General features: G+C 34.7%; 1 protein-coding gene across 9 annotated transcripts in view; it reads right to left on the bottom strand.

Moving 5' to 3' along the window:
* Window positions 1–4,456: 4,456 nt before the first annotated feature.
* Window positions 4,457–12,482, bottom strand: part of LOC124515211 (sodium channel protein type 3 subunit alpha) — an 81,837-nt gene continuing 73,811 nt past the window's right edge. For all 9 annotated transcript variants that reach the window (XM_047083880.1, XM_047083884.1, XM_047083878.1 and 6 more), the window contains exons 21-26: window positions 11,936–12,208; window positions 10,498–10,551; window positions 9,550–9,687; window positions 8,224–8,328; window positions 6,169–6,439; window positions 4,457–5,652 (exon numbers count right to left, since the gene is read on the bottom strand). In XM_047083880.1, coding sequence (XP_046939836.1) covers window positions 4,457–5,652; window positions 6,169–6,439; window positions 8,224–8,328; window positions 9,550–9,687; window positions 10,498–10,551; window positions 11,936–12,208 — 2,037 coding nt within the window. The remainder of the gene's footprint in view (window positions 5,653–6,168; window positions 6,440–8,223; window positions 8,329–9,549; window positions 9,688–10,497; window positions 10,552–11,935; window positions 12,209–12,482) is intronic.

Below are 12,482 nucleotides of genomic sequence, written 5' to 3'. Positions count from 1 at the left end.
AAAAGAATAAAATGTTTTAGATGTTATTGTAGGAAAATGATGTACAGGGGCAGCTGGGTGGCTCAGTTGGTTAAGTGTCTGACTTCAGCTCAGGTCATGATGTCGCAGTTCGTGGGGTTGAGCCCCGTGTTGGGCTCTGTGCTGACAGCTCAGAGCCCGGAGCCTGCTTTGGATTCTGTGCCTCCCTCTCTGCTCCTCCTCCGCTTGCACTCTGTCTCTCTCTCTGTCTCTCTCAAAAATGAATAAACACTAAAAAAAAAAAAATTAAGAAAAGAAGAAAATTACGTGCATCTTTTATTCTTTTGTAATAACAACAGTACTCTAGATAATTTAAGACTGAAGCCCCACTTAAAATTTTGTGGAAAATGTTAATTAATGGCAAAGAAGAAACAAATACACTTGTGGCTCTAGACAATGTTACAGTAAAACTCTAAAGTATTAGTCACTTTGTTTTAATCACTTTTGTTATATATCAGGTGTTGTCTTTTAGAAATCTGTAACACTGGGGTGCCTGGGTGGCTCAGTTGGTTAAGCTTCTGACTCTTGATTTAGGCTCAGGTCATTATCTCATGGTTCATGAGATCAAGCCCCATGTCAGCTCCATGCTGACAGCACAGAGCCTGCTTGGGATTATCTTCCTCTCATTCTGTCCCTACCCCCGCTTGTGCTCTCTCTCAAAATAAATAAACTAAAAAAAAAAAAAAAAAAACACTATAACACTGTAAAGAGGAAATAATAGCCATCCTCTCAGTTATTTAAAGAATCCTTCACTTTGTGGTATGAAATCTTTGAAGACAAGAAAACTTTTTTCTTAATGGGGCTTAAGTGAAAGCCAAATGTGTTTCTGTCTATTTAAGGTTATGTAATCTTTTAAAGGTTTATTAGCAATTCATATTTTCTCATTATTATCCATATAGAAAAAATTACTCAGTTTGACTAGACAATTTGATTTTGAACACAGAATTTTAAAATTAGAGACCTACTATGAGAGACAACAGCCGCATTCAACAGAGGAGGAATCTGAGGGGCCAGAATTTGATCTGCCTGAATTGCATTGCTCATTTGGTACCAGAACTGATACTGAAAGACAAGTGTTAGAACACTTGGTCTGGTCTTTTTGGTATTTTCCATTTTTGCAAAAATGGTCAGTAAGAACGTTGTTTATGATTACTACTGAGTGGTTTGAAATGCACAAAAATGATTTTCATGTTATTTTACTGTATTCTAGTTATTTGAAAACTTGTAAATACCTAATTTACATAGCCATTATCTTTTCCCTGTAATATTTTTAAACTGGAATACCCATTTTTTTTTCCTGCATGCATATGTTCTTCCCTTACTAAAGGGCAGCCATTGGTGGGTTTAAGTTTCTTTAATTTCATAGTTTAATATCTGTGTCTAAGTGGATTATTCCTAATGTATTATTTTAAACAGAATTCTGTCATGAAGTTCAATAACAGAACAGAAGGATTTTTCTTGTGGAATTAGTTATTTTTAAAAAATCTATCAACTTACATTAACAGCTCTATATTCTGAACAGTATTTTCAGAATATCCTTTAGCTAGAGAAGTATATTTTTTAAAGTGTTTGTTTGTTTGTTTGTTTGTTTCAACTGAAGGCTCTTGTGACTATTTTGGAAGATGATCATTTAGATGCAATGCATATCAATTAATAGAATACTTGGTTAAGATTATATGATGGGATGCATAAAAAGGCTATGGGTTTTGCAAGGTAATACTTGACTTCTCTCTTGTATTGGCGAGCTCTGAAAATTGACTTTAGCAGAAAGGAGCCCATGAATTCCAATGAAGTCAGCTTATATCATTTGTGTTGAGGAAATTATGAAATGCATATTTAAATTCACTTCATCTTCAAATAAATATGCCTAACAACTGGGATTTTCCACTAAGACTAAACATTTGGTTTTGACATGACATAAGTCCAAGGGCCCTGAAAAAAATAGTTAACATAAATTCTCAATCATTAATGCTATAATTAATACTACATATATAAATAGGAATTCGTAAGACACATTTAAATAACAATGTATGTAACCTTTGTTAGCTACCAAGAAGTTTGGAGATGGTATAGGGAACACTGAGAAGAACTGAGCCAAGGCAAGGACTTGGAATTGACAACTATTATAGATGATGACTATTAGTGTTATAGAAACCATAAGTTGGAACATGTGGATTTGATCCTTTTGCACACAAAAAAGTTCACAAAAACTGCTTTTCATAGCTTTTATTCTGTAGTACTGTTTGGTAGACTATACATTAGGTTGTTGTAAAATCCATGTGAACTTTTATGTATACAAATGTCAGATCAAGTACAGGTTTCATTAATTATATATATTTTAAACTTCCATCAATAAAAAAAAACAGAGGCCAAGATATTAAATATAAAAAATGAAATATTTATTCTTTTGGCTCAATAATAATGTAGCTCACCATTCTTTTTAGTAATAGCAATTCCCTGCATGCAGTTCATCAGTACACTACAAGTAAATAGTTTTGTAAAAGGTTAACATTAAACTTTTGGTTTGTGCAAAAAACAAAAATTTATATCATATTAGGTAATTGCACAACTTTGCCACTTTGTTCATGGCTAAAAAGGACAGAGCCTGTGTTATTTCTCTAATAGCTATAGTGTAGCAAGAATTAAAAAAATAAGACTAGTCTGCATAAGCAAATACTACAAAAGTTTGAGTAAAAAAAAAAAACTTCCATGAATAACGGGTAATATTGAGGCAACCATAGTTGGTAAAAAATGATCCATGTTTGAATTTTTGACAATGTCTCTCCTATTGGAATGGTAGAAAATATATTATAACAAAGAAATCCACAAAACCCATTGTCTAACTTTTATTTTAGGAAATTATCCATTGAAAAGTCTTATGGATTCAAAAGTTTGGAGTTGTGATTAAAAATAAAAAGCAAAAGCATAAAGTAAAATAAATCGCCATGTCATCAACCTGAAAATAATTTTCTTATGTACAAAATGCAACAAATAAAATTGATCATATTTTTACATTATTTATATTTAAACAAGTTTTAGACATATTTTTAGCAAAAGTTCACAAGGTTTTGACAATAGGCAGTACGCAGTGTGTTTCCTTGAAATATAGAGAGACACCATATGACACTCAAGTTGAATTAAAAATGCAAAAGTAAAGGTACTTTTAAATAACTGCAAGCTATTCTGCTTGACATACTAGATAGAGCTGTTTGAATTCACTCTACCAACATGTGACTGCTAACCAAGGCTTGTGAAGAATGAATTGGGTAGAATAGAGCAGCATAGGCAATATTAACATGCATTAGTGATAGTCTTCAAACTATTTATGTTTAATGAATGGTACAGGATACATCCCTGTTGGAAGATTGCAAAAGACATATACACTGTGGTACATATTTGACTTAACAGAAGTTGTTGATCTGGATATGTGTATCTATATGTATATATATACATTATATATATACATATACATATATATTTCTACCCAAACATGCACCACAGGATAAAATAACTATTTACATAACAGGGGGTGTTGAATTGACATAAAATATCAGCTTTGCTGAGAGTAGAAGATGGCAAAGCAATACTGCAGCAGAAAGTGGGACAACTATTCTAAAGTGACACTTTAGATACACTTTTCTAGATTTTTGTTGTTTTGTTTTTGGAACGCATTCAACCAAATTAAATATAGAGCTCTGGAACTTAGAATAAAATTTGCACTTGCTGAAACAATTGTTGCATAAAAATAATCCTTTAAAAATTAGAGGAGACTTTACAGGCACATAACTGTTCAGATGTAAATAAATGTAACAGACCAAAACACTTTCAAAATTAAAGTCTTCTAGAAAATGGAAGTACCTGAACTTATTGACATTAGAATATTTTTTTTCTGGTTTTAAGCAAGAATTTTATCTCTCAAAACACTTTTGCTCATTGTTTAAGAGATTTATGGAGGAGGAACACAGGGCTCTTATATACTTTTTTCTCAACTTAAACTGCATTTACAAAAATAGTGACATAGTATTATGAATAAACTATGAATTAGGGAGCAAGGAGATCCACCAGAACAAATTTTGTAAAAATATGGCAGATATGGAAGTTAAAAATAGAGTGGATGCAAGTACTGTACTAAAGGTGTTTGGTGTAGTTACAATGATCACTTTGCACAATTATCCCTACAGTCTAGGTAGCCATTGAGTTTCTCTTCAGCAGTGTCAGCTGGTAAGGAAAACAGCAACCTCTTGTCAATCTTGTTGATACCCTGACTCACAGAGTTGTAGTGATGGTGAGGTCACTGTCTTGTTATAGGCACTGACCATAAGTATTTGTTAAAACAGTCAGTTTGGCATAGACCTCCTCTGGGAGTCCAGTTGACACTTAGACTTTACCATCGTAGGCTGTAAACAATTGATCACAAGGATACTTCTTTGTTTCTTTTTTACTTTTGAGTTTCCCTGACCTCTTTCCCTTTGCTTTCTTTTTCTGGTTTGTCTTTCTCAAACTTTTCTTTGTCTGGCTTCGTTACGCTGTCATAGGAAGGAGGAGATGTGGTAGAGGAGCTTCCATCTGTTTTTTCGGGGGTGGAGTTTCCATTTAATTTGTCAATAATCATGTCTTCTTTTATAGGTAGGTCAATCCTTCCTTTAATTGCCTCTTTGTTATATTCACTTGATACTTTTTTTAACCTTTGCCTTAAAAGATAACATCTGAAGTTACGCTGAATGATAGCAGCAGACACCTCCTCTTGCTTGCGTTTCAGAGTGGTTGTGATGGGTTCGTAGGAGACTTTGGAGGGGTTCGATGCCATGAACCGGTCCTCCATCTGTATTCGAAGGGCATCCATCTCTCCACTCTCGCCCAAAACACGCTTTGTGAAGGCAAATAAGATGTCAAGACAATGGATCCGGTCGCCACTGACCATGGGCAGGTCCATGGCAATGAGCTGGACTTTGTTTGGTTTTGCTATGAGGAGAGGAGGATCTAGGGCAGCTGCAAAATCAGAGAGCTTGGAGAACTCTATAAACTGGGTGGCATCAGGATCGAACTTCTCCCAAACCTCATAGAACATCTCAAAGTCATCCTCACTCAGGGGCTCTGCACTTTCCTCAGTAGCGACACTGAAGTTCTCCAGGATGACAGCGATGTACATGTTCACCACAACTAGAAACGATATGATGATGTAACTGACAAAAAAGAAAATCCCCACAGATGGGTTCCCACAGTCTCCCTTAACAGAGCTTCCAGGATGAATTGTGTCAGGATCACAATCAGGGGGTGCACTGTTGAGAATAGGCGCTAGCAATCCATCCCAGCCAGCAGAGGTGGTAATTTGGAACAGGCAGATCATGCTGTTGCCGAAGGTCTCAAAGTTGAACATGTCATCAATTCCAGCTTCCTTTTTAACATAGGCAAAATTGGACATTCCAAAGATGGCGTAGATGAACATGACCAGGAAGAGCAGGAGGCCGATGTTAAACAAGGCGGGAAGGGACATCATCAGAGCAAAGAGCAGCGTGCGGATCCCCTTCGCCCCTTTGATCAGACGCAAGATTCGACCAATCCTGGCGAGACGGATCACTCGGAACAGGGTAGGGGACACGAAGTACTTTTCTATCAGCTCAGCCAGAAACATACCTGTGGAAAATATACAAATGAGCTAAACAGTGAATATCTTATGCTTATATGAATGCTTTATCTTTGCAAGGGGTGGGAAAACAGTAAGATTGTGTATAAACTTTTACTAAATATTTGGGCCCACTCCCTAATGTTAGCAATTAAAGATTACAGAATTTTATTCAATCATTCTATAATGTCATAAGCCAATATAGATTTTTGGAAAATCCAACAAATTAAATAATCTCAGACAGTGTCATGGCAATTTAAGGTTATATATACTCAGTTACTATGAAGAGTTATCCCACACGTGAAATGTGCTAATTACAAACAAAGGTTATTTCTGAAGTCTCCAAGTATATTGTTTTTTTTACTCTTGAATACCAACATTCCTCAGTTAGAGGAAAATGAACAGCAGTGGTAAACGTTAGATTATACACATTATCATTCTCAGATCTAATTTCCATGTTACACAGCTGTCAGACCTTAGGGAACTTTACCTACAACTGTACCCCTCTGTAACTAAACCACTCTTACCTACAATGGAGAGAATCACTACCACAAAATCAAAAATGTTCCAGCCTATGGTGAAGTAGTAGTATCTGAGAGAGACGAGCTTCAGCACAAATTCTCCAGTGAACAGGATAATGAACACAAGGTTGATCCGGGACAAAACTAGAGTCATATATTTGCTCTGGTCGTCAGTTTCCACCATCATGGTGACCATGTTGAGGCAGATGAGGATCATGATGCTGATATCAAAGACTTGCCTGGTTACAAAATCAAAGACCATTCCTTGGAATTTGTTCTAGAAAGAGAGAAGAAGAGAGAGGGTTAATATGCATATTTCATAAATAATGATCCATTAAAATTCCAGGTGAAGTCCTTCCATATATGGCCATGAGATCTACACCCTTTTCACATTACTCCAAATAATTTTTCATGCTACATTTCTCTTCACATTAAAATACAAGAAGGAAATGAAAAAAGTCATATGATAAGAAAAAACATATTTGGTTTATTTAAGTTCCATGGAAAAACAAAACTCAGTAAAACATAAATTGGTGACAATTGGCTATTAATATGTATGGGCTTTGCTTGATTTCAAATAACTATGATAGTTTTTACAAAAAAATCATGACAACTAATAATGAAGATTTAAAAAGTGAGCTGATACAGACAGACTTTTAGATGGATGAATACCCTAATTCATTTATCAGTACTTCAGGAATTTTGGTTTATATCTGATTTCCATCTCTCCCTTCTTAAAAATATTCATTTTCTATTTAATTATACCTCTTCTAACTATGTGTGTCTGTGTGTTCACTATCACTTTCTTCATCTCTTCATGCTTCAACAAAAATGTATGATTTGTTTTTTGTCTTATTATTAACAATCATCTCAGGAGTCACACACTTTTAAAGATTACTTATATGGCCATTAAATATAGTTCTATTAGGGAAATAAATTTTTAATAATTTAGACTAAAAATACAAAATTTCACAGGTTACTGAAAATCAATTTCATGAGTTGACCAAGTTTCCTTTTCTTAAATATAATATTTAAACAAAATATTCAGTAAAGCAGGTTTATGCCCTTCTGTGTATCCTGCCCTACATCTCCCCTTGACTGTCCCCAACCTCAACTCCAAAACTCTTAAAAATATGGTAATGTGAAGTCATTTATAGTATTCACGAGGCCTTGTCAAGTCCCAGTTCTGGCAATTATAAGCTTATGACTTTAGGTACAATATTTTACCTTTTGGGGGGGGCCTCAGTTTCCTTATTCCTTACCCATCTAAGAAGATAGATAAGTTAGAGTACAGCTCTTGAACATAATCCATCACTATTATTATTATGAAGCTCTACAGAATATGCATTCTAAATAAGTCTTTTTCATCTTTATGTATTCGGTGAAACAAACTATTTTGATGACACACTTTTCCTTTCTAAAAAGGTTAAGAATATTTTCTAGTCCTACAAATGGAGAGAACAAATAACATAGAGGGAAGTGATAGGGCAGGATGCAGTTTTCCAGACTCCATATTTTTTTTGTAAATTTTTTAATGTTTTTATTTATTTTTGAGAGGGGGGAGGGGCAGAGAGAGATGGAGATACAGGATCCGAAGCAGGCTCCAGGCTCTGAGATGCCAGCACAGAGCCTGACACAGGGCTGAACTCACTAGGGAGATCATGACCTGAGCTGAAGTCGGATGCTTAACCAAATGAGCCACCCAGGCACCCCTCCAGACTTCATATTTAAATGGCAAAAAGTGCCATATAACAAAATTGGGTGCATTCCTGACAGCAGCGGGTGGCAGCAGGAGTATGAAGGCTGCTTTGGAAGCAGTTATTAGGACCTCCAAGTTGGATGTTTTCAATTGACAAACTGTAAGAACATTATCTCCTTTTTAAGAACTTAGTAACTTTTATTAAGTGTAGTGATTGTGAAATGTATTAAACAATGAACTTTACAATTAGGGCATATTACATATTAGTGATTATCACCCAATATGTTCTCATCCCGAGCACTGCCAATTTCATCATATGGAAATAAGGCTTTAGAATATTAAAGAAGATGAGTAGTTCTTACTGCTGGCCGAGGTATGGGCTTCTGTGGTTTCTTGGATCCAAGTTTCTTCATTGCGTTGTAATACTTTTTCTGTTCCTCTGTCATAAAGATATCTTGACCTCCAAAGTAAAGATAAGTATAAAACTGGTTACAATCCCAACATGTGTTATAACAGCACTTGTATAAAAATATTTCTGACTCTATCTTTTAGTCTTTTCTCAGGTTTTAAATGGAAATTATATATATATATATATATATATATATATATATATATACATGTATATATATGTGTGTATATATATATACGTATATATGTATACACATACACACACACATATATATACACATACATGTATATATATGTGTGTGTGTATGTGTATATATATATGTATATGCTTTCCTCATTTAAATGAAATTCTGAGTACTTTATTATTATATAAAACCTCTAATAACGTAAATCTCTGATTAGTACAGGATCCTAATATGATTATATTATGTTTAGAAGGAAGCTCAGGGATCTCAAATAAATTTCCATGAAAGGAAAAAATGTTTTCTTAGTCTGTTTCACTGTTGACAGTTTTCATTTGTTCAATAATTAGAAGTCATTTCTGTATGCTAGAAAATGTACCTGGTATCAGAATTACATAGGTATATGAGACACAATGTCTTGTTGCCATAGGAGCAGTAGGGAAATGAAAATGGGTGGAAAATGCATAAGGGTATGAAAAAAAAAGTATTACAGAAATCAAAATAAACTCTTAAGACTCAGAAACAGGCTTTATATATGAAGGTGCCATTAAGCTAGGCCTTAAAGGATGACTAGAGTTGTACTAGGCAGAGCGTTCCAGGAAAAGAAAATACCCTATGTAAAGTCGTGTACAAGTCATGTACAAGAGCATGGCTTGTTCAGAAAGGGCAGAATATCCATGTAGCTATGTGTGTAGCATGTGATAGTAGTGATGGTAGGTGTTGACTGAGGAGTAGGGAAGTAGATCCAGAAATGTAGAAATGTGGTGTTGTGGGAGAAAATAAAGCTGGAAAACTGGGTGGAAATAATTCCTGAAAGATCTGTAAGTAAGGGTAAAGCTTTAGAGGAGGTCCCCTGGATGTTCTGAAGCAGTGGTCACATTTATTGTCACAAAGACACTACAGCAACTCTGCAGAGGATGAACCTGGAGAGCAGTCACCAACGAGGCTGGAAACCCTGCAGCTGCACTGACCGTAAAGTGAACTGAGAAGAATAGAAAACTGATGTAAGTCTGTCCTGACCACGAGTATCCTGATGATTTGGATGTACAACAAACAGAACCTCAGAGTGGAGAAAGTTGAGAGCTGAGGAATACTTATCTTCTTTTTCTGTTGGTTGAAGTTATCTATGATTACACCAATGAATAGATTCAGAGTGAAGAATGACCCAAAGATGATAAAGATGACGAAGTATAAATACATATATAGATTTTCTTCATATACAGGCTGAAGTTTTACCTAAATAGTATTGAAAATATTAAATAATATTTAAAAATGTAATAAATACTTTAAATTATTAACAGTTTGGTGAGTGTTGTTACTTAATATAAAGCTATTTTCGCCTTGCGCTAGATACTCTTCTGCAAAAAAAAAGTTCTTTTTACAAACTAGTATGACCTAGGATAATGAAAGTTTGTAATTTTTATGATTGTTCCTGAATCTCTCTTTCCATTGTGGCTTACCTATACACATTTTTAGAATAAATAACTGATAAAACAAGAAACATTTGAACCTATTATTAGTCATATCATTTTTTTTGCAGTACTTTAAATTTGGGTTTGGAGATGTTGGTTCTTTAAGATATGGCTTTAATAATAGAACATCAACTTCTAAAAGGAAAATGCAGTATAAACAGATGCGTTCTGAGAAATTTTTTAATTCCTATTTTCAAAATTGAGTTTCCCTGAAATTTCCTTGCTTTTTTTTGTGATATTTTTGGAAGCTGCTTTACAAACTCTGCTTTATCATACTCTCCAGGGAGAGGGAGAGACAAGTTACTTTCCCATGAGCAACATTTCTAATCTTGAGCCTTATTTATGGATCAGTCTGATGTCTTCTGATCTATGTATATTAGATATATTTACCAGACATATATTAACGAAAATATCATTTTCATTTAAGTACTTTAGCTTACGAGGATCATTTCTGTATGAAATTATAAATGTTCTTATTGCATCTAGTGTAAAATTCTGGGTCATTCACTTAAATTATTGCAAATGTTCACTATAGAAGAATCTAGTATGTATAAATAGTATGAGTGATACTTACATCTCTTGAGTCAACGGCTGCGTACATAATATCCATCCAGCCTTTAAATGTGGCCTGTGAACAATACGTGTTTGAATTCTGCATTAAAAACTTAATCTAAGAATATGGCGTTTCACTATATGAAAATCTGATAGTGTTACTATGAGTAACTTTTTGTATAATATTGTAAAATTTTCTACAAAGAGGTTGAAATGTGAAAAAACAATTTTTTTAAAGGGGCGACTGGGTAGCTCAGTAGGTTAAGTGTCTAACTTCAGCTCAGGTCATGATCTCACAGCTCGTGGGTTCAAGTGCTGCATTAGCCTCTGCTGACAGCTCAGAGCCTGGAGCCTGCTTTGGATTCTGTGTCTCCCTTTCTCCCTGCCCCTCCCCCGCCTCCTCTCTCTGTCTCTCTCTCTCTCTCTGTCTGTCTCAAAAATAAATAAACATTTAAAAAATTAAAAAAAATAGATTGAAGTGAATTGAATGAAGAAATTAAATTGAAATAGAATATGATTTTATTTAGAGTCTGGAACTCATTTTCTTTGTTTCTCTTGGAAGATACTGTATTTTTTTTTCTACACTAAAATTTATCTGGAGGCTTGATTCATAAAATTGCCATCTTAGTCTCAAGTCCTTTTTATACAAAAACATAAGCTCTGCGATTCAAACCTGTGGGGAGTTTAAACACAACTCAATGGTTTTCATTAGCAAATAACTGATTAGTTAATATGTGGTCAACTGAGTCAAAATTATTAAACATTGTACATTTTGAAATCTACCCATAAGATTTGTATTCCCACAAATACTAGAACCATCCTCCTTAGATGTTGGTACAATAAATTTCCTGGCTAATAATTTAATTTAGCACTAAAATATATTTAATTCATCAATAAACTATACATTGTTATTTTAACATATAAAATTGCTCCTTTGGCAATGACTGCCAAAGAAAACTAAAAACAGTATAGTGCAATAGTCCTCAATATATAATAAGAGAAAACCTAGCAGTGTGCCTGGGTGGCTCAGACGGTTAAGTGACCAACTCTTGATTTTGGTTCAAGTCATGATCTCATGGTTCATGAGTTCGAGCCCCACATCAGGCTCTACGCTCACAGCGTGGAGCCTGCTTCAGTTCCTCTGTCTCCCTCTCACTGCCCCTTTCCCGTCTCTCTCTCAATAAATAAACATTAAAAACATTAAAAAGAAAAAAAAAGAAAAAACCTAGGAAACAAATACAAGGCCATATTAAAACATACTAAAAGCAGAACACTGCTGTAAATACATAATAAGTTAACTGCAAAACATCTTAAAATCAAGTTCAGTTGATAATATAGGTGTTATCATCAACTACTTTTATACTGTCAGATATTAATTATTCAATCAAAGACCATCAGAGAAATGATCTTTTGTGAAACATTTTGAAAATGTTTTCAGAACTCATACAGTGGCAACTTACCACTTGAAGCAATGCAAGATAGCCAGCGCCAACGTTATCGAAGTTTACTTTGACGTTTTTCCATCGAGCTTGCTTGCCAAGAGCCTGACAGTCGCTCAGATTGTTGACTTCACTAACTTCAAACATGTTACCCGTTGTCGTGTTAACACAGTGGTAGAACTTGCCAGCAAACAAATTCACACCCATAATGCTAAAGATCAGCCAGAAGATGAGACAAACCAAGAGCACATTCATGATAGAGGGAATTGCTCCAACAAGAGCATTCACAACAACCTAGAAGAGGAAACGAGGGTAAGACGGCCGACAGATCGTTACAATGGAAACCATTCCTTTCATGTACTTATTTAATATTAAAATGGGCGTGAAAAGAGTTAAAAATCTAGGTGAGTAAGTTGTTTCTTGGATGTTTTCTAGGACATGTTTGATAAGGGAAAACAAACAGTGACACAGCTAAAGAGCTAAAGGATTTAAGGAAACCAAAATATGCCAAAGTGTGAAAAGAAATAAAAACCTGATATAGTAAGATGGAGTCAGAAAATGTTTGTAT

Source organism: Lynx rufus, unplaced genomic scaffold (assembly GCF_022079265.1).
Source record: "Lynx rufus isolate CCGP_SWC_20201006 ecotype Redwood Valley unplaced genomic scaffold, mLynRuf1.p SCAF_2, whole genome shotgun sequence".
Lineage (NCBI taxonomy): Eukaryota > Metazoa > Chordata > Mammalia > Carnivora > Felidae > Lynx > Lynx rufus.
Note: the sequence above shows the minus strand (reverse complement) of the source record. Positions and strands in the feature narration are given on the sequence as shown.